The following is a 27,028-nucleotide window of genomic DNA, read 5'->3' on the forward strand; positions in this document are numbered from 1 at the left end:
GTACGCACACACATGATACATATACATCTATATATATATATATATGTATTTATATATGTATAAGTACAATAATACAACAGCTATTTAGTTATCGATACTCACATCTCAATACACGTTTTTTATTCCTTTACATTTTTGTAAGTAAACACTTTTTGATAGCATTACATTACATTACATTCTGCCGTATGATTATTCCATTTCTTCTGATTTCACAGGCGCGAGATCAAAAGCACAATATCATATTCTTTTGTTCTTATATACGATAAAGATCGAGACTGCATTTATTGCCTTAACCCTTCTTTGTGAACATGAGCTGTGCGTCATCACATACTGCTAGTCAATAATGTTATTAGCTATGTACTTAGGCTGTTTTCCGATATACACTGTCAGGACTGAGAATCTGTAGTTAACGTTACGTATATTATAGATTTTCAATACTGGCAGCGTATGTCGGAAAGGCCTTAGAAGGGCTAAGATTTCAAAGTGAGAGATCAATTTTGAGAAGAGTGGACATCTAAAAATTCAATCCCCTCGAATGCAGTTCAGCGAATAAACCACAAGAAAGAAAACATGAAATAGTACAACTAAACATGGAACAATATTTTTTCTCACTGTAATTAATTCCGCACGTTCAAGGGGATGATATTTTCAGAACTATCAGGAATACATATAATGATTATTATTGCACTTCACGTAATATTTTACACAAACTATGTCTTCCATGTTATCGGGATATCTTATCGTAGGTGTCTTTTCTTCGAGAAAGAGTTATGCAAACTAGATATACCGAAAGAGATCGGCGGAAACGTTAATATGTATAAAAATCAAATTGTTTTTTACACAAATGGAAATAAAAGAATCTCCTACACTCAACTGTACAATTCGTAATATGTCTAGAATGTATAATTCTCTCGAATATTTTCAGACTACTAAATTACCGCATAAATTTTTAACAATGTTCGCATTGTTTAATACAACATACGACGAAAGAATATTTAAATAATGCTTTAAACCATGAATTTAAAGTCATAAGTACATATGTAATACTATTATTCTGCTACTCTCGCTAAACGAAAAATTATTTGAATTTATATCAATTCAAGATTGCTCTTTTCTATTCGATGTAACGCGTATCTTCAGGATTATTAAAATCATCATATATATTTTTTCTGTTAATGTTCGTACTCATTATTATCAAAGTAGTTTCACATGTTCAGTAGTAGCAAATACTCCAGTGAGGCCTTGGAGGACTGACGTGGAGAAGTTTCGTGTGAACAGCCATTGCACACGAGTCAGTCGATCCTAAGCCCTAGGAGATTTTTAACATACATATTGAGATTTACATCCATCTTGCGTTATAAATAAATCGTAAATAATTAAATAAGTAATCTGAACAACTGAAAATATATTTCTGCGATTGCATAAATACCTATGAAAATAAGAAAATAAGATAATAAGTAATCACAAAGTAATTTTACATTTCTAGAACTTTTAACATACAGATTGACTTTTCTTTGCAGAATAAATAATGCATTATAAATAATTGATAATATAATTATAATGGAAAATAAATAATGATTAATTGAAAACTCTTGAGATTCCATAAATATTTATGAAAATAAAGACTCGTAAAGTAATTTCATATTTTCAATATGAAGAAAATAATTCGCAAAGTAATTTCACATTTCCAGTGATGCAAGACTTTTACCATGCATATCGAGATTTACATTCACTTTATATACAATAAATAACAAAATATAAATAAATAAATAATATGAATAATTGAAAATATATTCCTGAGATTCCATAAATACTTCTGAAAGTAAAGAATCACATTAAATACAAAAATTTAATAACATTTTTTTTCTTCAAAATGTGTCACTTATAAAAAATCTCTTCCCTTCATATGAACTATTAATACAGAAAGCGACTCAAATACAAAAATCTAATGTAGCAATAGTTAACATCGCGGATAATTTGTGTAAGTTACGCCTACTATAATTTTGGATACATATACCAATTTTTATTAATGAAAACATTGGTTTGTCATTTATCGCGAGTCACGAGTGTGCAGTTATATTTGCTAATGCTATTTTCTGCAAGGAATATCCCATTATCTTGCAACTGATACGACACAAGTAAATAAACTTAAGTAACTTAGATATTGTCTCACTAATATATTAAAACATGTCGACTTATTCGCGAAACTCGCATTTTCAATCCTAAACTTCGTGTGTATCGTTTTAATACTAATTGCATGATAACGCAATGCATTGTATGTTATTTGTTATATTTAAGTCGCGTTTATCATGAACACGTTATAACGTTTAAAATATACATAGTCTGTGTGCACGTACTAGTTCTTACTTATTTATGGAGCTTTGCTATAGTGTTACTCATTTTATAAGATATTATATTTACTTCCCACATAAATGGTGAGTAGCCACCGTCATAACGCATGTCCAGGCGCATATGACGTTCAAACACACCTAACGCTTTTTTTCTTGTGACATCGGGCGTATGGATAAGTGTAACTTACAAGTGGTCAACAATAAGAAGCACGGTTTAACAAATAACTTCCCTCTACGTCCTGCCATGAAAACTTACTCTATGACCAACGCGCTGCCCAGCGACCTATCAGCGAATGAAGTTCTTTAGTCTGTAAAAGAAAATACAATTTGATGTAACTATCGTATACAAATTTTATCAAAGCACAAATTATTGCAAGGAAAGGAATTTGTGACTGTGACGATTCTCAAGTAGATCTTAAACTTACTAGATCGTCATTTATCTACATTGGTACAATATATTCACCAAAATTAGAAATACATTTATATGGAATATATCTCATTTTTTCTTAGATTAGTTGGTATCAACTGCACAAAAAAAACCACACATAGGAAGTAATGAGAGTAATAAAATTAGTAAGTTTCGTAGTAAGATTGAGAGATTACCTTTAAGCAAAACACAGGTGGTGGAAAACAATATATTGTTTTCTGAAAAATTATCCTAAATCATCTTCTTTCGTAAGTAGTTCGCTGTGCATCCAATGGAAATACATTTTGGTAGATAGACTATGGATGACTTTTAGTAAGCTGGGGCTTGAAAGTCACCCATACCTCGCGGCTGCTGCTGCTGCTGCTGACCAAATGGCGGTTCTTGGTAAGCGGTGTCAGTGGCATCAGGATAACTTGTGTATCCTGTACCGCCGACGGGATCCGCCTCGTAACTCGGGGCGAACGCCGCATCAGTACCCTGCTTAAATCTTTGAAACGCGAACCAAGCGCAACCAGCCTGTAACAAACACAAAGAATATACAATTCTGAGGCAAATTTATTGAACGTTCATCTATATAATCGTTTATCCATGTAAGCCAAGGAGAACTAAAAATAGATGTTAATGATTGAATAGAGTTTGCCACGAACAAACTTCATCTAACATACCCAAGTAAAGATGGAGAAAAATGAAAATGCGATAGCCGCTTGCAAATTATTCACGCCGTATCCATCCTTCGGTCTTGGTGAGTTGTTCCATGCGTTCGTCAGGTAACAAAATCCCACGAAATAAAGGAAAGACCAGAAACCCGAGAAGCTAAAATTGTAATAATATATATTGTATCAAGTCATAGCATATTATCCAAAAAATAGAGAAGCATTTTTGACGTCTATTGGATTGTCAATTATAAATCTTGAACTATTAGGATGCATCAATGAATAAACAAGTAAAAACAACTTAATTACATTTCAAGTAAAGAATGTTATTTTAATTAAATCTGTGTAAAAGTTAGATCTCAAAAATATGAATTAATTTGTAATTTATTATTTTAAAGTCTTTATTTTAATTTTTTCTTAAATAATATTTGCTGGCATTTACTCACAATGGTACGGTAATCTTAAATATTTATTCTCTTTTGTTACAAGTTATGTTACTTTGATTCCTTAGAATTAATTAGTTTTAGTCAACATAAATATTAAATAGATCTCAACATTGACTATGTTGCAGATTTTAATGTCAGCTTTGTAGGGTTAATTATAAAAATTTTATCTCAACATTGTTTAGACTGTAAAGGGTCATGTATGACACTTACCCCATATCAATGAGGACAAAATGTTTCCTAGTCTTGACAGACGACATCTGTTCAAACAGGTATTCACCCGCAAGGAATCCGATACTGGCCAAAAACGCCAGCACTCCAATACCAACCCCGTAGTTGCATGCGTTATTGTCGTCATTGTAAAGACAAACTTCTTTCCCATCTTTTGGAAGATAGCCCTTGCTGCTTATACATCCAAAGACGATTATTGCAAAAAGCTGGAAGCAGGATAAGAATTCTTCTATAGGACAGATAGAAACTCGAGAAAAATTAAACTACAGTACGTCATAGCACACAAGATGTAAGATATTTACAAATGGAAATTAAAACACATTAAATCAACGCAAATAGAATTTTTTCTTGAAGTTTCTTTACATTACTTTCATATTTTATTACAATACATTTGAAAAATCAACAATTATAAAATGACAAAATAAGAAATATCGGATATATCAGATGTGATCTCTTGATCAAGAGACATACCAAGATTTAAAATTAACAAAAATCTATTTGGAATTAAACTTGAGATAAATATACTAATTTTCTTTATATTTCATTACGATGCATTTGACAATATAAAAAATCCACTTTTAAAAAGAGGAGATATTGTTAAGAATGTATGCTTGGTTGAAAAAGAAAAATATTTGACATTAAATTAATATAAATGGACTCACTTATCATTTTCGTATTCCATGTTACAATACATTTAATAATATAAAAAAACCAATAATAAATGGATAAGAAAATGAGAAATATAATAATGAATAGAAAGGAGAAATATTGAATGTACATTTTGTCCTGGTCAAAAAGCACAGCAAGGCTTAAAATCAATAAAAATATTTGAAATTAAATTCAATATAAATATATTTATTACTTTAATCTCTATTCCAATACATTTGATAGTATTAAAAACAACAAAAAAAGGCAAGAAAATGAGAAATATTGATTGTACATCTTGGCTGAAGAAAAATCTTTGAAATTAAATTTTATAAATAGATTGACTTATTATTTTCATATTCTATTACAATACTTCTAATAATGTAAAAAAATAATGAATAAACAAGAAACTGGCGAACATTGAATATATGTCTTGATGAAAGACACAGGAATTTAAAGTAAATAAAAATCTTCAAAATTAAAATTAAATTTAATATATAAAAATAGACTTATTACTTTTATATATTAATGGACTTATTACTTTCTACTATAATACATTTGATAACATGAAAAAAACATTAATGAGTGGAAAAATGAGAAATGGGTGGCTTTTGACTAAAATTTCAACAAAAATTCATTCCAATTAAATTTAGCATAAATGCGCTGAGCTAAAATCTCATAAGAGAAAAAGATTTAGTATTCATCTCGAACATAATTCCAGTTATAAAATATCTTTGATCGCGAGCTGACGTGCCGTGACTGCAGGCGCCTTGCATATTTAATCACCGCGCTTTCTTGCATACATATGATACGGAAAAATAAGCATTTTCATCGAGGCAAAGAAGAGAAGAGAGAGGCAGAGAAAAAAAAGCGAGCGAACGGAAAACGATTCATTCGGCCAACAACGTTCTGTCAAAGAGGCGGAATGCGGGGGAGGTAGCCTCCGCAATCCAAGCCCTGCGCATCTCGTCGGCCGTGGAAGGTCAAGCGAAGGATTCGCTCCGTCGAATCGATGGGCCGCGACGAGGGCCCCCGCGAGTGGACGTCAAACGCCATGGGGGGACCCCATAGCACACGGGTGCGTACCGCTAGAATTCGCGAAAAATCAATAGAACCCTATGGCGGGGGCGGGAATGGAGGGGAGGGGCTCTCTTTTAAAATCAATGACTATCCGCGTCGAGGGATCTCGCTCGCTCCCTCTCTCCGTCTCTCTCTTTCTCACCCATGGCACCGCCGCCGTCGCCGCCACCGCCGTCGCGATCGCGTTCCTCGAATCGAAGCCCGGAAACGAGCTCGCCCTCAGGAGCCCGCGATGACGACTTACCAGGCATACCGCTCTCAGAATGACCTGCGGCCGCTGGACGAACGCGATCGGATCGAAAGGGGCCCCGGCCTTGCCCGCGCCGTACGCTCCGCCGTCCATCTTAATACGACTGAAGCGGAGATTTCAAAGCTCACGCAGCGACCGGGCGCATGCGTCCACCGCCTCCTCGACGGCGGCGGCGGCGGTGGTGATGATGGCGGTTCCCGGGGGTGTATGTGTATGCGCGTGATCGGTCCCGAAATCCTCCACGCGCGGACTGCCCTCGCAATTCAACCCATGCGCCCTCTCGACCTTCCCCCGTGTCACACACAGGGAGATGAATTGTAGATTTAGTTGGACAAAACATGAAAAAGATCAATATTTTTATATAAAACAACATTTTGCACAAAGTATTGTTTATATTTCCCAGACAGCGCAAATGTCATGAAAATACTTATAGAATATGTATTATAGGTTGATGCAAGAGTAAAAAGGAATATTTAGTTTTGTTAATAAAACACCATGTTCGTAAAATATAATATTCTATTAACAAAACTCCAAAAATTTAATGTATATATTGTCTAAAATATTTATATATTACAGTTTATATTTTTATGTGTTGAAAGATTTTGATTTTTAACTTTTCATGTATAAAATGTTTATATAATATAAAAAAAATAAGTAGTATAAATATTTATAAATATCTATCATAAATATCATGTGCTGTCTAATGTATATTCTAGTTTAATATATATTCTACCATAATAATACCGTAAACATTTTAATTTTATGTATTTACACATACACACACACATTCTAAATTTTTAAAAAAAGTATCACTCCAGGGCTCCAACAATAAGAGAATGTTAATCAAATTATTTTTCTGTAGCATGTATTATTAGAAATATTTATAATATATTTTTACAAAGTATATTCTTAAAAAAATTTGTAACAAATTGATTACATATTTTAATACATAAAATTGATGCTATTAATGCTTTATATTTCTTAACAATAACATAAAATCTTTATCTCCAAAGTCTGTTCACTAATACATACGTTGCAATGCAGAATCCACCAAATGGAATGCTGTAGAGAATATAAGAATACTGTCGACTTTTACTAGGCTGCAAGAAAGAAATTTAATTTAGACATTTTGGAAAATAAATGCAAAAATTGCCAGATAAAATCATATGTAGCTCATTTGCTGCAACAGCAACATAACTAGAAAAATGTTTTCTAAAAAAACTCAAAGTTTTCTAGAAAATAAATATTTAAATCATTACAATTTTATAGTATCACTTAATTTTGATATAATAGTTCATATATTGTGGAGAAATAAAAGTATCACTAGTTTTTCATTTAATTCATTTAATTATTATCAGTATTTTCTTACAAACACATAAAAATTTTTTTTTAGTTACGTGTAGTTATATTAGAGCAAATGAGTGATACTTATTAATTCATTAATATATATAATATATTTGTACCCGAACTATTGCTTCCAATTCTTTCAGTTTCAACTCAGCCTCATCAACTTCTTTAAGAGTAGCATCAATAAGCACACACAGAATTTGAGAGGCACTCAAAGCTTTATTTGGATCAATAAAGAAGTTTATTCTTCCTTTTTGTAGTTTCATTCTGCAATATTTCACATAATCTTGAATTATACGTAACTGTCTCTCACCTGACTGCAGTATCTCCACTCCACTAGATATCCTAGAAAAAAAGAACTTTTTAATTTCGATATTACATAGAGCTTTAATAATACTGAATCAATAAAATCTACCTATCATCAGGTTTCATCTTTACAATGCATTGTTTTTTTTTTGCGATACATAAAGCATTGATTATACTTTCAGCTTGATCTTTGTCAGCACCTATAAAAATCATTCCTCATCATCATTTCTTATATCTCAAATCATATATTCATACATCGCAAAGAAATAAAGTAAAAGACATTTTGCACATAGTTTTAATATAACATAAATTTTAAAATAATAATTATTCAAATTAATATATATATGTAAAATATGTAATCTAAATAGAAACTTTTAATAAATTATATTTTATCCTAATCGATTGATGGCTGAGCCACTCGAGAATCCTAATGATTATGTTTTAAGCTGAAATTCTAGTCTCTAATTTAAGCTTCACAGTGTCCTAATCTGATACGAGTTTTGTCTCGTATTTGTCTTTTCATTATGAAAAAATAAATTTTTCAAGATTCTATGGTTACAAAGAGTTCTAAACTCAGAAATTTATTCTATACTACAATAACTACAACAATTCACTTTCATGTCCCAGATCCCACATATCACTTTAATATTTAAAACTCTTTTATATAATTTTAATAAAACTATATAATATATGATCACGAGAATTCGAAGCCGTAAATAAAAGATGTTAGCATAAAACAGTGAGACGTAATTATCAAAATTAATTAATTACCAAGTTGCACGAAATCCTCCTTGGTTAACTTGTGCAATGCATCAGTCGATATATTTCTCCGTTTGCATTCCTTTATCAAATTCTGCGCTCCCACGCCGCACAGTAATGTCTCGGTCTGCCTGGTGAATCCTAAACAATTAAGATCCCTGCCCATCCTGTCACAAGGTGAAGAAATTTCTCATTCGGAAAAAAACTGTCGAAAATTTTATAAAATTTTGCGTCTACTGTGCCTCTGTTGTAAACAAAAACAAATCGCTATATTAGTAGTGTTTCACTGGATAACACAAGACGGCGCTTTAATCCACAGGAATCTACAGTACCAGCTCGGTCGGTAACGTAGACCCCTGCGGCGTGCGCAATCGTGCGAAACGCGTCAGCTGTGAATGGGCCAATATACGTCAGCTACAATTCTGTTCGCGCGTGAAACGATAGCTATAGCTAAGTACTACGTCCCTCCCCTCCCGCCCATCCCGTTTCTCTGACAGTTCTCGCATCGCTCGCCCGTTCTTTCGCCCAGGAGGTATGACCACCCTGATACTCGGCGTCGGCGTGGGACTATTCATCATCCTCGGTCTGTGGGTTCTGGCCGCGCTGGTGTTCGTGGTGTCGTTGCGCGTCGAGAGGAAGGTTGGCGCGATCGCGATACTAATCGTGAGCGTGCTCACGATTATTCTAATCAGTGTGCCGCGCGCGTCGGAGAAGCCAGCTTCTAAGGACAGCAAGGTATGTTCGGGGGGAGGGGGAGAATTTTGAGAAATTACGTTTTATCTTCGCGCAGTATATCTTCGTCGTTGCGTACGTTTCCGTTTTGACTAATCCGTTCGTTCGATCGCGCCTGTCTCGGAGCTAGCAAGCTCCGATTAACTTGATTGACTCGTCGAGTGTAATTTCTATCTTCTTAACGTGAATGAAATCATTAATTTTTTGTTTAAAAGTGATGGTTGGGATAGATGAACGATGTAGTCTTGCTGGGAACAACTGTCGAATTAGTCGCCATTTATGCTAATCGAAGCTTAATGGAACTCATTCGAATTTTTAACTGATAACAGAATTTTATATTAACAGAAATTGCTGTCAGTTTAATTTTTTGTTTCGAAAAGATGATCAAGAAGTATATGAATAATATAATCGGGAATCTTGGGAGCAATTATTGTTACCGGGGCCTTTAAAATAATCAATATTTGGAACTCGTCCAAATTGCTTTATTAAGTATCAAATTGCTTTTATTTTCATTTTTTGCTCATAAAAGGTAACTGGAAAGGAATAATGTAATCGAGAATCTTGGGAGCAACTATATCGAATTACCGTCACTTTTTAAAATAATCGATGTTTGATGAAACTCGGCCACATTGCTTCATTAAGTATTCAGACGCTTTTATTTTAATTTCTTGTTTAAAGATGATTAAGAAGGATGAATAATATAATAAAGGATCTTGATGGGAGCAGAGCTATCGAATTACTGTGACCTTCAAGTTAATCGAAGTTTGGAACTCGCTAATTGTTTCATTAATTATTAACATAAATTACTCTGATTAATTAAAATACCTGCTTTCAAACAAGATTTTGAAATACAGAGCATTTTAAATCTTCCGCAGTTTTAAACCTTAATTAAATTGTTTTAATTTAATTTATCGCGTGCTATTGATTTTAATTAAAATAGTTATTAGGATAAAAATAGTACAACACATTGAAGAGGGTCTCATTCATCTCTTGTAAAAAATTATATAACCGAGTACTCGCATCATATCCAAACGATCTTTGTTTTGTAGGTATACGATCGACTTTTCATCTGGCGTGTAATACTTCTGATTGTGTTACTTGTCTCAGCCATAATTTCCCTTGTTGGATACATCAAATTCGGATTGGTGGAAGTTGTTAGACCAATAAGGATATCCAGCTGGGTTCTCTAGGTGCATCGCGTACTTTCAGTACGTTAAAAATTAATACTACAACGAATATTATTATCATGATAAAATCGAGACCTGTACATAATAATTATACATGGCGGAAGAGAATATTTCTAGCAGATAACAAATGCATTGTGCATATTATTAACTATTGTACAATAACTTTCTTTTTAGGTACTCTTGCCACCAAACATGAAGACATTCAACACGTTCAAGACTTAATTTACGAATTTAAAGTTCATTTTTTCGTAATACGTAGCCATTGACTGTTAATTTATATCACAATTTATACATTAAAAAGAAAGGGGAAAAAAGAAAAAAAAAACGATGCTGTGCAGTATAAGAAATTGCATGCCGTTTATGGTGAGACGTATTTCATTATTTCGCCAGAATAACAAACGATACGAGATAAACAATAACAGCGAGTTCGTGAACAAGGTGATGAACGGCACTGTGCCAGTTATAGTCAATTTTCACGCAGATTGGTGTGACCCGTGTAAAATACTGACGCCCAGGCTGATAGAACTTATAGAGCCTATGGATAAGTTGGATCTAGCTATAATCGACGTTGAAGAGAACCCCGAACTGGTGCACGTCTTTGAGGTAAAGGCTGTACCTGCGGTGATAGCAATCTCGAATGGCTTAGTTGTAGACAAGTTTATCGGCTTAGTTAACAACGAGATGATAGAGAATCTAATACAAAAACTGACACAAGAAGGACCAATAGCTACGGAAAGTAATGATACCAAGTCGTAGTCGCGTGACAACATAGCGAATCATGTAATGCACACTTTATGCTTCCATTTCTCTCTATCGACTAAATGTATTTTCATACTTGTAGAAAGAGAGAATGTAATATCTCAAAGCTACTTCGTCCAAGAATTATGGCCTTTTTTTATCTAATCTTACTTAGATAAGCATTGTGTAGATAAAAATTTTAGAAATATATATTATATATTTATGTTGTAAAATGGCAATATATAATGATAATTTACGACGAAGCTAACATACACGTACTACTACTTACGAATCTGTTGATGTCCAGATTATATATATTATATTGAAATATTTATACTTCTATATAGATATTCTATATAGATATTCTATGATACAGAGAGCTTGCTCGCGACAGCCTATATTCTTGAATCGACCAAAAAGATGTTAGAGATTCTCTTAGACACACTAAAAATATGCAAAAGAGGATTCCTATATATATCATAGAAGAAATTATAGAATCTATTGCAAAATCTATAAAACTTGTATGAAATACTTGTGATATATATCTTTTTATATCTAGACACGACTTTTCAATATATAGTTCGAAATGTAGCTGTGTTCGTATCTTCACTTAACGTTTATATAAGTGGTGTGTAAATCTAATATAAAATAAAAAAACCACTCGTGAATCGAACCGATAACGAAATACGTGCAATAATAATGAATTTTCAAAGTGATACAAATTGCGTTATTTTGGACGTATACATTTTAAAATGCGCTTTATACACATATACATATATATATTTTTCTGATGTGACTTAATTTCATTTAATAATATAATTAATAATAATAATAGATAATTTGTACGCTAATTTCTTAAATTGTACAAAATGTATATATTAATTTCGGTAAGTTGTTCAAGACAGGCTAGAGGACAGTTACTTTAACAGCTGAATCGCGCGGTGTGTATTCTTGTGGCAGTGCAGCCGAGATAAATCATTATCTAATCAGATTTTAATTTCTCATTTATTGTTGATCATTGTGTACAATCAGTGTGTATGAAAGTACTGTCCATTAAAGATATAATAGGCCAGAGATATAATAGATTATTTCACGTGACTCCTCTCTGGTGAAAGAGCACCCTCTTTCTTCCCCCTTTCTGCCCCTCCCCCTGCGTCTTTCGGCAGCAAGCGATACATAAATGTGTTTTACCAACAATTAAAAGACTAGCTATAATCTTTTTCATCATCAGTCAGGTGTTTTTCAAGACACCATGATAAGGCAATGCTGTGAGTCTGTGGTCACTTGCAAAAAATTCTATTTTTCTTCTCTTTTCTAATATGTGTATATATATATATATATATATATATATATATATATATATATATATATATATATATATATGGATGTGTGTGTCTGTATGCACACACACACACACACACACACACACACACACACACACACACACACACACACACACACACACACACACACACACACACACACACACACACACACACACACACACACACACACACACACACACACACACACACACCGTATACATTTTTTTCTACATGGCAACGAACGAACAAACGAACAAGTTAAGTAATTCGGATTTATGCGATTTTTGCAAGCAACCCTGCATTTCTTATTATTTAAATAACCAGTATCTACGTCCCTCCATTTATAACATTTATAATAAGAAACAAGTGAAGCAGAAATCGATTTACAGAGATTATATACAAAATTAGAAGAAAAAGAAAGAAGAAAAAACGCGGAAACGATTCGTATAGCTTTTTCTTAAAGCTAATCAACATTACAAACGCTTCGATCATTGTCCGATGGCGCATTACATCAGTGCATTCACATATACGATATCGTAATTTAATTAGACGTTGTCATTAGACGTAAATGCACTGTCGACTAATAATTGCAATTAAGTAATGCCAAGCGCAAGTTTTCGAACGGGTAATTCCCAGCGCGTGGGAAATGAACGCGACTATTGTGGTTTCAGCGCACGCGGATATGTCCTGCTAGAGCGCGACTTCGTGGCCCCGCAAAAATTATTACGCTCAAATATATAGAATAGATCCTGGACGCTTCAAGGACGTCTGTGTTATAATATGTGTCGCGCACGACGTATAATATATTTACACTCTATCTACACTACTTATACCTTTAAAAAAGAGAATCGTAACAAAACATCGTAGAAAAACACGAATGATACGTTTATGTACAATTAATTAATCCTATCGATGCCACTTGTTGTTGTACCCGCTGCGTATGATCTATACAGCACGTTTAAAGAGACTTCCTCACATCTCGGCGTTTATATGATACATTATTACATATTCGTAAATAGTATACACTTCTACTTTATAATTCGTCGTGATTTCTTTTCTTTTCATCAACCGCCAAAAATATATATCGCATTTACATTAATTATATAGATCGGCAATTATATTGATATATATGCATTTACATCATAGATTAGTGGAAGAGGAACACGCGCGCTTGAACTGCTATCTTTTCTCTATTAACCGATAGTAAATAATCTAGATATATTGGGCAACAAGTAACATCTGCTCCGTTCCATGAATGAACTAATATATCATTACAATATACAGTATATATATGATACAACATGATACAATTCGATTTTTGAATTGAATAACTTTACGATTAGCGTTTTTTACTTGTTTATGCAACCCTCGCGAGAAATAACAATATATGTATCTGTAATTACTTACAAAGTGATAAAATATTCTTATATATTTCTTTCTCTGTGTTTCTTCTCTCTATCTCTCTCTGTACAGTCTCTACAATTCTTGTAATATATTTGCCATTTGAAATGTCCGAGGAGCGGAAACTTTAGTGATTTAATGGTAATTAAAGATGGAAAGAATGGGATATTAAATCTGAGAATGGGAGGAATATCATGGAATCATATTTGCAAAATTTGCTATAAGTACAATATCAACAAAAATGAGACGTAATAGGAAGAGTGTACGGCAACACATAGTAAGACACGGAGGAAATGGGAGCAACGCTTGTGAGTAAAAAATATTGCGCGGAATCTCCCTAAAAAAAAGAAAAAGAAAAAATGCTAAATGTTGACCACAATGAAACTTATTAATTGGGATAAGTTAAGGGTCTCACGTGATTGAGCATATCCACTGATCCGAGTCCCTTCGAGTTACGATCTAATGGCGAGTATTGACTTCGTGGAAGTAGGTAACTAGCGTTCGACATTGTCAATATGATACATTTGTTCGCTTGTTAATAGAGATTAATATCCAAGCTTTTGCGTTTCGTTGGTACCATGTACTCTCGAGCGAAGCTGGACCGCTGCTGCGGGGTCGCAGTTGACGAATATGCGCTATCACAAGTCGGCAGAGCAAGTCGACAAAAATGACGACCGTATAGTATCATCGCGTCCTCCGTTTCAGAGGCGTTATGCTAAACCTCTGCGCCCAAATCCCGTACGCCCTGCTCGGCTATCGGCACATACTTGTCCTCGATCTTCACCAGCAGGATGACTTTGTCGACGTGCGACCGTCGATTAGGATCGCGATGGTTTGGCGACCAGCGATGAACTACACAACCCTCCATACCTCTCTCTGGCACCCAATGCTGCCAGCCGGAACGACCGCCTTGCTGTCGCATCCTCTCGTCCGGCCATATCACATCTATACGTCGGCCCAGATTAATGGCATCATATACTTGATTAGGATCCATAATCTATTTAAGGAAAATTATTATTATTAATGATTTATGTATATAAAAGAGAATATTTCTAATATTTCTATTGTAAATCAATTATATAATATCAAATCAGATAGGATTTAAGAGTATCAAATAATGAAGTTATAACATTTTTTAAACAAAATTCAGTGTCAAGATTAAAAAAATTTGTCAACAATTTGTTTTTTTAATTTAACAATTATCAGATTAAAATAGACAAAAACAACGTTTCAGACAATTTATATTTAAATAATATTGTAAATCGATTGATGAAAATGCATAAGTGAAAGAAGACTCCATATCAAAGCGGATCTTAGCTAACAAGAATCTTAAAAGACAGTGTAAAAAATTATTTATAGCGAAAAATATGCTATATCTAGGATTTGAACCTTATATATGATAAAGTTTTTAGTATTTATTTTAATTTTATATATTTAATTTAGAAAAAGAATCGATGTAAAATTATGATGCATATGTTACAACACTTACGCGAACCCTTTGGTAAACCTCCTCTTTCTCTAGCTTGCTAGAGAAGCTTGTCTCACTCTTGGTTTCCATTTTGATATCATTACTACTGAGCAGTCCGGCCAAACTGGCAAGTGTCGAGCTGGTTGGCTTCCCAACGGAAGCTAGTGAACCTCTGTTACCACCGAGAGAGCCTGTATTTGCACGACCGAGAGAACCTCGACCAGTCGAACCGCCGATCTGACAGCCAGACTCCATTGACTGAGAGCCAGAAGTATTGTGACCCGATTGAGCATAGCCTACATTCAGAAAATTTTACAAACATAAAAACATATTACATAAATATGTTAAAATTAAGTTGATTGCAATAGCATTAATAATTATTAAAAAATCAAATATTTATAACAAAATATGTCATAACAAAAAAGGAAAGGAATTAAAAGTTTAGAAAGAAGTAAGTACTAAACTCTTATGCCCGTATTCATAGTCAGGCCTTATACTTAAGGTCTCCTTAATTTCATCTTTAAATACTTTGTAGCCAATGAGATGATCCGTAGAGCATCTAAAGATAAACTTAAGGAGACATTAAATATAAGATTTGACTATGAATACGGGCATTAATCTAAATTATCGTTTAGATGCAAGCAGAATAATCATTTACAATTATACAGTTTTGACAGTTAAAAAAATATATATGCTATATTTATTGGAAAAATATTGCCACGAGAGATATAGAAATCTGATCGTAATTTTATATTCCAATTTATTATAACTTTAATATGTCTAAATAATATTAAACATTTTTTATTTTGTTTTTGTATTTTAGATATAATCAAATAAAATAATACTAGAATAGTGTTTCAAAAAATTGAATATGCAATCAAGTAATATTTGCAAATACCAGAATGTATATTGTATGTAGTCATCGCATACACTCCATCATTTCCGAAGCCTCCATCGTCTTGAGAGCCAGTGCCGCCCGAGGAACAACCTTGACCACATCTTCTTCTTATTCTAAAAACGAGCAAAATTAAATTGTCAGATTCAAAAACAATATTTATTGCGTTGTCTGTTTAAACTTAAAATTCAAGTCATAGGTAGTCCGAAGATGAAAAATCTTCATTTGAAACACGCACCTTCTCCATAATTTCAACACTGTGCTCTTTATAGTGCCGAAAGTCAATGGTCCTCCGATTACCGAACACAAGTGTTCGTTGGTTTCGGCGTAGCTGGTCGTTAAAGGGGAGACATAAATCGGATATCCAATCGGCTGATCGCAGGAACTGTTGATTATGTTCCTCAGCGCTTGTTTGGCATTTTGTATCGAACCACGCTCCGGATTTCTGTTCCTCAAATATACCAATTCCTGTTGTTGACCGGCCCAGAGTCCGCGGACGCATTCGCGATTCATTTTGATCACTCGGAAGCTCAAAAAACGTTTATTGAGCATTATTACTTTGTACTCATCTATGCCATCGTCGAGCACGTGTCTGAAAATATATAACATTTATTCTTACCTGTCACGCGTAGCGCTATCACATTTTGTAATATACAAACCTGAGCGCCAGTAGACTGGGCGCACCGCTCAATACAGCATTTCTCCAAAGAGGATCCGCTTCGTGACTAATGACGAGATTCTGATCGTGATTGTCGATGGCCTCAAAAAGCGCCGCCGATTCGACGTACTGTTCTGGACTCATAAAGTGGTCTTGATGCAATTTCAAGGCCATTCTTATTCCCTTCGCGACTACGCTGCGCAGCAGATCGACATCGTGCAGCACCCATTCGTCGCGAACTGATGTTATCCGGAAATCACCTATCATCAAATACACATAATTAGTATTCTAAAAAATATATATAAAAAATACATTGACAATTGATGTGCAAAGTGTCATATCATACCTTTAAATAACGCGTGTAATCCATAGAGAAAAAATTCTACGTTCGATAATGTGTTATGAGATGCAGCGCCTAACACGCGTCTTCCTAAGAGACTTAATGAGAGGCACAGCGATACGAGATACGAATCGCGTGTTCTATCCAGTGTCTGAAATAAAATAGGTTGTGAAATAATTTTCGAAGAGATTGCGAATTAAACGAGCAAGTCATCGCGTTAATGTTACAACATCTTAACATGTTAATTATTTTAAACAATTAAAGGACAATTATTTACATTGTACGTTGTAACATTAAGATGACAACATAATGCAAATGTATAATTAATGTATCACCTTATCTTGTTTACCAGCGCAATATTGTATCCAGTCGAGGTAAACATTGCAAAAGTTGCTTCGCGTGATGCCGCTCGCACGAAAGTCAAAGTCCTCATCGATCTTCACATTAAAAACGGGATCGAGATCAACGAAGTTCTTGTCTAGCGTCGGCTTCAGCGCCTCAATGATGTCCGGGTTTTCTAGCCACTGCTTCAATTTGGGCGACTTGACGGCGTAGAAGACGATACTCTTGACATAGTAGGTAACTAGTACTTTACGAAACTCGAACACTTGCAGCATAGAGCCCGCCGAGTTGTCGGAGATCGAATATCCCTCAAGCACATATTTAGCGCTCGCGACTTCCCAGGCGAGCCAGCGTTGACTGAAGGCTGCGTTCACGCTGAGCACGTTCGATAGATGACCCATTTCGCAACAGCAGCAATTATCGTTGTCCTCAATGCCTTCTGAGATTGCTTCCACCTAAAAGAAGAAAAAAGTTATGGCATTAAAGTAAAAAGGGGGGAGGGGAGAGTCACGCTTAGCTCTAGTATACCTCTCTTTGCTGGCAATATGTTCCTCGGAATTCAAGACCTCTCAACTGGAACGTCACCAGCCCGTTACCTAATTGAACTATGTGTACCAAACAATTTAAGTAATCTGACGCGAGCAGGAAGCAATCTCCCTGCTCCACATTTCCCCATCGGCCAAGCGCGAGATCGCCGTACAGGCTGTGCTGGAGGGAGCGTGTGAGCTGTTCGTAAAATATGGAGTTCAGGTTGTTGTCGTCGGCGCCCAAATTGCGCTCCAGATGCGAAGACATACGCGTATTCGAATGGTCGACTCTCCTGGTCTTGTAGTCCCTCTCCCAGAACTTGACCGGCCGCACGTAAGATGAGATGAAGATCGCGCTACCCAGCAGCGGGTTCAATGGTGTGCTGAGCATTGCCGAGATACCGGCCTGAAGGAAGAGCATCGCGGAATGCGGCACGGAGAAGGGCTGAGCAAACGCGTGGAACGCGCTACCCCAAGTAATCTGCCAAGGCGCGATGTATGTGACGACGAAGCGGATCTTAAGCAGCAATTCGTAGATCTTGGCGAATGCGATGCCCGTGACGAAGTAGTCCATCAGGAAGGTCTCACTCAGATGACTGAAGTCGAGCTGGAAGAAGAGGACTGCGAAGACGAGGACGAGGTAGCGAGTGGACGGGTCCGAGTATGCCGACCTGAGCGATTTGAGGCCGCATACGACAACGATGAGCGCACCTACGCTCTCGCCGAACTTGTCGGCGATCTTCGACGAACACTCCGTGAGCGCGCCCAGGAAGACAACCGGATAGAGTACGTTTCGCTCGAGGAAGCACAGGTACACGTAGGCCTTTTCGAACCACATTATCCTCACCGGTTCGCGCACCTCAAATTGCGCGTGCTCGTGACTACGCAGCACCGGTCGCGAGAGGCATAACCAAGGCAGCTGCTTGCGTAGCTGTGGCACGATGTAGTGTAGCAGAAAGCCCAGACAGCTTACAATACTCCACAACACCGGATTGAGCTCCGGCTGCAGAGCGGTAAACACTGTTGTTCGGTGAATTCCGAAGGATAGAGTACCGATCACCGCGCACACGATCAGATCGTTCTTCAATCGAGAGTTCACCGTCGAGCGTAGCTTTTCCGGTAGCGGATCCACCAGTTCGGTATCAGACATCTGCTCGCCCACTTTGATCTTCACGTCCTTCTTCCTTCCGGAAGAAGACGTTTTATTCTTGGTCTCCTTGTAACTCGTTGTTGCGGCCACATTGTCGACGGGCTGCGATGACGATGTGTTCTCGATGATTTTTGCCTCCTTCTCCTCCGTGTATCTGTCACCTATCTCTGGCGGCCACAGATTCGTCTTGAGAATGTCCCATATCACGGTGGGATCCGATGATGATCGGCTCAGATGATAGGATATCGCGACGAGCAGACCGACAAATATGGAAAACAAGATATGCTGCGAGGATTTGGGCTCGAGAAGGGCACCGTAAGCGAATCCGTAGAGAATGAGAACCGCGACCACGCTGCGACACAGACAGTACACCGACGACACCAGACTAGTGGTCGCATTGCCGCCGAAAAGATGGATGTCCAGATGTTCGCAGACGTACATAAGGAACGTGTTAATTTGCGGAAAGAGTCCTAACGAGAACACAATCGGAAAACACAGCAGAAATATCAGTAAAATGTTTCGCACTTGCAGTATGAGATCATAATCGGCGACGCGCAATCCATATACGCGAAAGTCGGACGACTTGAAGTCCCTAAGCGTCTCATTGAAGATTAAGATTAAACTCGAGCACAAGATATAGTACGCGGATCTGGAGAACACGATGATGCGATTGAAGCCGTGCGTGGGCGACGCAGCATCGGGCTGGACCGACTTGAGCAGCGAGTACTGACAGCTGGCCGTCACGAAGCAGAATATGAAGGCGAAGATGTCCCGATAGAAGCCCTGCTGAAGTAGCAGAAGGCCCAGGCCCGCAACCGCGCCCGCCAGAAATGTGGAAACGACGGTCTCGAATACAGTCAGATTACGGTCGAGCAGAGCTAGTAGAGCGAGACGGTCGAAGCGTATCTTGATGTGTGGCAGCTTGCCGATCTTCCACTTGTAATAATGCCGGGTCTGCTTGGGTTTGGAATCGGAACCGTCCAGACCATCGACGAAACGATTCCATGACAAGCTGGTGTTTATGTCGGGTTCCTGATGCGTTGGCAATGTCAGTACCGGCATGCGACCGTTCAGATCCGACTGATACTGATTCTGATTCAGATTCAGATTTAGATTCAGATCCAGATTGCCCAGCAGATTTTGTAATATACGATTCCGGTCGGCCATCGAGTCTGAGCGCGTAATCAGTGTGTGATGAAACTGCTCGCGTTCCGAATTCTCGCCGAGGGTGCACTGATTTGAGCTGCCTGTATTTGAGGAGATCAAATTGGACGGCGGTGAGCTCTGCGTTTTTGTCTGATTACTCGCCGGGCTTGACAGCACCGGTGGCGTGTCGATTATTACCGTCAGTCCTGCGGAATTGAGTGACAGGCTGCTGTAACTGTTGCTTAATGAATCCGCGAGCTCCCAATTAGCAGCGTCATAGAGCATATTCTGATTGATTTGCTGGCGCAGTAAGGTATTCAACAGCTTCTCGTTGTGCGGATTGGCGGGTATTTGCGCTGCCGTCGCCGCTGCGGCCGCGGCAGCCACGTCTAGACCCTTCTCGTCAAACGTGTAAGCCAACCAGTGACCGTTATCGTCGCGAAAGTAGTGTACTGCTCCCTCCGAAGTGTCATTTTGATTGGTGGCCAGGTGACACTCGCCGCTCGAGATTAGACCAAATAGTGCGGTTAATGGCACGACATTATCTTCCCGACTGGCAATGTTGCGCGAGCCCCTAACGCGGTGAGTTCGGTTAGACCGTTTTAATCGTCCGTACCTGGTCCGAAATTGTCGCTTCTCGGAATTGCGACCGAGCCGCAGATCGGATGACGTGGCGCCGCTCGACTGACCGGGTAGATCTCGACCGGAGTTGTTTAGCAACGCGGCTAGTAACGGGGACGCCGGACTCGGCAGCAATGTGCTAAGTTCGTGGTTCGAGCCACAAGTCTGCTCGAATTTGGAATTATCTCCTCGCCTCCTGGTTCTCTCTCGTCGCACTTTAATGTAGCGTTTAAGATTCTCCCGCGGCTGTTGCTGCTCGACACTGCTCGGTACGATGCTGTCATCTGCGACGTCATTCAACACAGTGGGTTTTGGACGGCTCTGCTTGGGGATCGCCCCCTGGTGGCGCTTGACGGTGTTGTCCACTTCCAGCTGTGGTAGCAAATTCCGCTTTACTTCGTTCTCGATGCTGAGAGTTGTTGTACTGGACGATCCCGAGTGAGGCTCTTTAGAATGAAGATCTACGCAAATTAACATATTTATTGTCCTTGTCAAGTGTATAATTGATGTATCAGCTCAGAGAATCAACCCTCTGACCTCTATTTGTGAAGATTGCATTGTGAGAATTGAGATTCATGCGCGAAGCTGCGTGAAGTGCTAAATGTGCGGGTACGCTTATCTGCCAATCGAGTGTCATATTAAAATATTCGACTCGACAATGATTTCCCTGATAGATAAAACCTAACTCTATCTAGTGCGTCCAACTTACAATCTGTACTAGCCGTCTGTAGGCTTTCTGACGTATCCGTATCATCGGAGCGAGTGAAAGTCCAAAATACTGGCAGCACGAATTAGAAAAAAAAAACGTAACAATATAAGCTTGCAAATAGCAAAAAATAATTCCAGACTACGGATCACTTTTTTTACCTAAAAAATCAGTACGTTTCCATACTTGCCAAACTTACTCTTACTTGTCCACGGCTCTACAGAGCAATCCCCGTTCTCGAACAGCCAATCTATGCCGACTATGCTCCCCGAGTTGAGCGGATCGTCTGGAGTGTTTTTAGATTTATCTCGCCGCTTCTCTTTATTTTTATCAGCATCCAAAAACTCATGATTGCTCTGATTGGCATTGCTGTATCTCCTTTTCACTCCTCTAGACTTTGACTCTTCTATTAAAGCATCTCGAGAATTTGCCGAGTTATTATCTATTCCATTGTCGTCGTTAAACCTGAGAGATAATAGAATAACGTCGGTAAAATTATGTTATATTGATATATTTCATTAGAGGGGATATTAAAATTATATTTAACAGTACATATTAGTACCTTGAGAATCTATCTTCAAATCTGCCAGCGCTGAGACTTCTGTCTCGATTAGATGTAGCGTTCGCATCGTTCATATTTTTTCGCGTTAACAATGGACTGTAAGAATCACACAGGCTAAATTCTTCCGAACTCTCATTGGCGAATTGTTCGTCACTCTGTTCTGCTATCGGATAAACTATCTCGGATCCAAAACTAAGATATGGTAAGAGCTGTAGTTGGTTTCTCTTCAGTGTGTTTTGCGGTAAGACCTACAACATTCATTTTTATGCAGAAATTGTGAATATGCACCCTTTGTAGAAAAATACTTGTAAGAAAAATATTTCACGGAACAAAAAAATACCTTTTTGGTATTAATTGTCTCGAGACTTTGGGGATGAAGAGGCAAGTTATTGTCGTCCGTACTGCTTATATTTTTATTAGTAGCGCCAATTGTTTCAAGACTTTGCGGATGTACTAGTTGTTGGTGTGGTTTCTTGGTAATAACCTTAACATCAAAAGTATGTTTTTTAAATTTTTACTAGATTGCTGGAAATAAAACAATTAAGATCGCAAAAACATTAATTACATTCGATTATTCAACTAGGGTAATTATGTCACTCAAACAATCACCACTTTTTAAGAAAAATATTAAAATAATAAGACTACAAAACAATAAATGACAAATTAATAAATATTTTTAGATATAATTTTGTTACAAATTTAATACACAAAAATATTATTTTTTATTTGAAAATTTAATTTAAATGTAATTATATTAAATTGTTTTTATATAAATCCAAATTCTAATTTTGAGTAAGGTAATATTTTTCGTAAAAAATTCTTTACAGTATTTTAAAATATTTATTAACATCTATATAATTAGAGATACTTATTAGCATCAATAATATTAAATTGATCACCAATTTAATATTGTAAAATTTTATATATATTTGGGGAGAGAGATTTAGCTAAGAACTGCGTTTTAAGATTGAAAATAATGATCCATAATTTAAAGACGATTTCATGCTAATAAAAATTATGTTTAAAATTTTTAATGTTAAAAAATTTTTTTAAGTTGTTTTCGTTCGTTTATTAATTGGTTTATTCAATTTCTTATTTGTTCATTGACTGGTGCAATGGCCCTATGAAATTTATAACAAAGGTTCACCTCTAACGATTGCGGATGAGACGAGATCTTATTGTTGTCCGTATCTCCCTTTTTCGATATGATTTCCAAGCTCTGTGGATGATCGTTCGTCAAGCGTGCCTTTGATATAGAATTGGAGTTGAGTCTGCGAACGCTTCGATTGAACATCCAGTATGGATAATCGTCGCCGATATGACGATGATTCGTCAATTCCAATGAGCTGGTTTGCTTTATTTGGCTCTCAGATCCCGTTTTACCGAGATTGCTCTGTTTTGAATGTCGATTTCTAGACGATTCCTCGGACGAATGCCGGCACAATTTACGCGATGGTCGATCCTCCTCCGCTATCACCACACATTTTTGCCGCTTCAATTTCCATTCTACGTGTATAAATATAATATAATAATTAGCACAATATTACTAAGCATTTTTCTATTTTAACCTATTTTAATATGTTATTAAACACACTATTCAATTACCATTTATAATGTTTTTAGAACGTGGCTCGTGATACTGCGCAGAAACTAGTTCAGCTTCATGCACGTTGATGCTAGTTATCATTGGTTTGCTAAGCTGCTGCGCCTCTTCCGAGCTTTCCGAGCTGTTTTTCCTGTGTATCTCTACCTTCAAATCTATGGTTGAGCTAGCTTTATCCTGAGTGTATTCAGATGTTATACTATCCGCATCGGAATTCAGTATATTTGGTTCAATAAACGAATTACGCGATGAACATTCTACAGGTGGTGTATTCGTTTTACCTGAAGACATATTATAAAAAATAATGTAGTAAAAAGTTGCTTTCAAGCAAAGTGATATGTTAACATTATAAATTGTATAATACTAAGTATAAACCTGTGTAAAAAATATTAATATTTGAAAATTATGTATTACAATTAAAAATTTTTATGTTAAATAAAAAAAATATTGCTCTCTCGTAATAATTATATTAACTGATGTTAGGTTTATATAACATAACTTTTTAATACATTTGTTAAATAATATAATTTAATATAATTGAATTTATATTAAATTCAATTACAAGAATAGAAAATATAAATAAATTAGTTCTTTTTAAGACATATTAAGATATTTTTCTAAGCAAAATTTATATCAATCATCTTGCATAAAATAATTCTATAAGTTATTGTACAATATATTTAATGATTTCATAACATGACACATGAGTTTGTCACAGCAATCGATTCTTAATTAAATGGATCTCAATTCTCAGTCTGTGTCCAAGTTTTATAAAGTCGAAGAATTTGAAGAAAAGAATATTATATAATAAACTCAAGTTTACATAATTATAAAACATATATAAATAATTATTTTAAAAAAGAATAAAAAAACAAGCTTAAAAGATGGAAGAAAAATGAACTGTAATCTATTAATATAAGAAACAATTCAATTATACTTAGTCATCCTTAGTCATAATACTAGATACTAACAGTACAATCATGTGTTACAATATAAGTCAACCTCACAAAATATAATGTCAAAATATAATAATGGAGAAAGGAAATTACAAAATAAATAACAATCTGTCCAAAAAGCCTACTTTTCAAGAATAAAATGGCTATTTAAGGAACTTAACTACTCCTTTAAGATAAATCAATCTCTTCTAGTTGTTTCAAGGAACTTATATAATATGCTTATTCAATTATACAGTAAATATATGTACGTTACTTTTTCACAGAGGTGGAATTGTGACATTGCTGAATTGATTCATCGTTGCTGAACCCGAGTACAACATACGTACCATTCAAAACTTGCAGCTCTATGCCATGGCCGGTCTGATCCTGCGACTGTTCCCTAGACTTGTTGTGGCCCGCCCATTTCTTTTCGCCCTCCGATTTCTGCTGACTGACCGACTGATTGGGTTCCTCCAGGCATTCCGTCGTGTCGTATACACAGTGCAGGGCATGATTCACGCACTTTATCGTACCGAAGACGGCGACGAATGACGAGCAGTATGCTAGCCAGACGTACAACGTGGGTGGAAAATACTGAAACACACAAAGTTCTCCTTGAAGCAGAGCACTTGTCGAAGAATGTCATTTCCTATGTGACTCTCCACCGCGTGAGAGAAAAAGCAAACAGGGTTTGTAATAAGGACAGTGGAACAAATTTACGTAAATATTAGAAAGGTGCCTTGAATAACTGCGAGTCCAGGGAACCAGCCAGTTTACTTCGGACTCCACGCGGCTATCAAAATAAACGGCCAAATGGAATACGGAGAGGAGAGGAATGTCACGGGCACTTTCTCTCCTGCGTGCCACCGATCTTCCTGTACCTACCAGGTAGATCGTGAACGGCAGGCAGAGCAGGAACAGCCAGACGTAGAGGTGGAACGTGTTGGAGAAAACATCGAGATGCGGATCGTAAAACCAGCCGCCTGTCAGGCTCGCCCAGACGCCTTGCCTCAGGATCTCCAGCGTTTGCGAACCCATGCTCCCAGTGAGCACCGAGCTGCCTCACCATCTTCCCATAACGTCCCTTATTAGCGGCCGACAATCCTGCCCGCGGTCGCGCACGATGCCGTCGTCAGCTGCTGCTCCACGACACGACCGGACGCGCGACGCACGGCGAGACGACGTAGCATCTCCTCTATTTTGTGTTCCCGTTAAATCGATGGATCTGGTGCACACACGACTCAGTCGGGGCTGCCACTGCACCACCACCACCACCACCACCACCACCACACAGATACACCTGGCACCCTCGGAACGGAGCGATGGAAAAAGCGGGCGAGAGAGCACGAGAGAGTCACAGCGAGAGCGACGTCTCCAACGACTCACTTGCGCGGAGCATCACTTTGTGCACTCTCGTGTTTCGAGAAACTGTTTTTCCCTGCGAGTCGTTACAGCCGGCAAAATAAATTTCATTATATCGATAAAACGCAGGTATAGGGATGATTTTAATGACTGTCGGTAAAGACGCAGATGTTCTTATCAACATTGTGTTATCAACACATGTATTATCAACAGTTTGATCTTATGATGTATTATCAACAGTTTGATCTTTATAAAAAGGATCGTGCCGCAACTTCGAAGTTACAAGGATTATTCATATATGCTTAATATATTCTCCTTCACGCAGCAATGCAAGCAATGTACATATAAAAATTGGATGACTCAAGAGAAAAAGTAATTAAAAATTGCTAACAAAATATAACGGAATATAATTTTTACTGTTTTTAAAATGTGAATTTCTACGATTCATGATGGATCATTGCTTAAATAGATTACACATGCAAAACGTAATTTATATATTTTACATTGTACACACGTAACATTAAATTATTTTTGTTTTATATGTAAGTACCAACTCTAAAATGCACATTGTTAGATGTTGTTACATTATGCTTGACAATTATCATAATTGCGGCGAAAACTACATTAAAGAAGACATAGTAGACAAGAATCTGCTTTACAATCATGATTGAATTTACTAGCATATATATTATTGGTATATTTGTTATCTAGAAAACTAGATTAAATAAGTTTATATTTTAATACTGTTTTTAAAAACTTTTAAGAAACATTATTTCCTACAAACATTTTTATAATTTATTTTATAAAGTATAATACATAAACAAGTATATTAAGAATA

General features: G+C 36.7%; 4 protein-coding genes across 5 annotated transcripts; 2 read left to right on the forward strand and 2 right to left on the reverse strand.

Moving 5' to 3' along the window:
* Positions 1 to 83: 83 nt before the first annotated feature.
* On the reverse strand, positions 84 to 8,736 carry LOC105830343 (synaptogyrin). The gene is given in 8 exon segments (XM_028193772.2): positions 84 to 2,659; positions 2,955 to 3,294; positions 3,444 to 3,591; positions 4,088 to 4,311; positions 6,075 to 6,203; positions 7,550 to 7,772; positions 7,843 to 7,933; positions 8,505 to 8,736. Coding segments are annotated over 7 exon segments (1,176 nt in total). The 5' UTR covers positions 8,659 to 8,736; the 3' UTR covers positions 84 to 2,659; positions 2,955 to 3,087.
* Positions 8,737 to 8,873: 137 nt separating this feature from the next.
* LOC105830337 lies at positions 8,874 to 10,718 on the forward strand. The gene is made up of 3 exons (XM_012669601.3): positions 8,874 to 9,227; positions 10,274 to 10,432; positions 10,586 to 10,718. The coding sequence occupies exons 1-2, from the start codon at positions 9,027 to 9,029 to the stop codon at positions 10,412 to 10,414; spliced, it is 342 nt and encodes a 113-aa protein (XP_012525055.1). The 5' UTR covers positions 8,874 to 9,026; the 3' UTR covers positions 10,415 to 10,432; positions 10,586 to 10,718.
* On the forward strand, positions 10,708 to 12,225 carry LOC105830332 (thioredoxin, mitochondrial). The gene has a single exon (XM_012669590.3). The coding sequence runs from the start codon at positions 10,739 to 10,741 to the stop codon at positions 11,165 to 11,167; it is 429 nt and encodes a 142-aa protein (XP_012525044.1). The 5' UTR covers positions 10,708 to 10,738; the 3' UTR covers positions 11,168 to 12,225.
* A 477-nt stretch (positions 12,226 to 12,702) lies between these two features.
* Positions 12,703 to 26,113, reverse strand: LOC105838687 (pecanex-like protein 1). Of its 2 annotated transcripts, XM_012684417.3 has the most exons (16): positions 25,714 to 26,113; positions 25,176 to 25,422; positions 23,896 to 24,174; positions 23,438 to 23,796; positions 22,631 to 22,774; positions 22,291 to 22,538; positions 21,928 to 22,193; positions 21,732 to 21,800; positions 18,107 to 21,483; positions 17,572 to 18,033; positions 17,243 to 17,387; positions 16,898 to 17,156; positions 16,477 to 16,830; positions 16,242 to 16,354; positions 15,365 to 15,639; positions 12,703 to 14,872 (listed from the first exon to the last, which is right to left on the reverse strand). In XM_012684417.3, the coding sequence occupies exons 1-16, from the start codon at positions 25,864 to 25,866 to the stop codon at positions 14,591 to 14,593; spliced, it is 7,032 nt and encodes a 2,343-aa protein (XP_012539871.1). In that variant the 5' UTR covers positions 25,867 to 26,113; the 3' UTR covers positions 12,703 to 14,590. The 2 variants fall into 2 exon arrangements, with proteins under 2 accessions (XP_012539871.1, XP_012539872.1); XM_012684418.3 differs by lacking the exon at positions 21,732 to 21,800.
* Positions 26,114 to 27,028: the final 915 nt, after the last annotated feature.

The sequence above is a fragment of the Monomorium pharaonis genome, chromosome 10 (genome assembly GCF_013373865.1).
Source record: "Monomorium pharaonis isolate MP-MQ-018 chromosome 10, ASM1337386v2, whole genome shotgun sequence".
In the NCBI taxonomy this organism is placed as follows: Eukaryota; Metazoa; Arthropoda; class Insecta; order Hymenoptera; family Formicidae; genus Monomorium; species Monomorium pharaonis.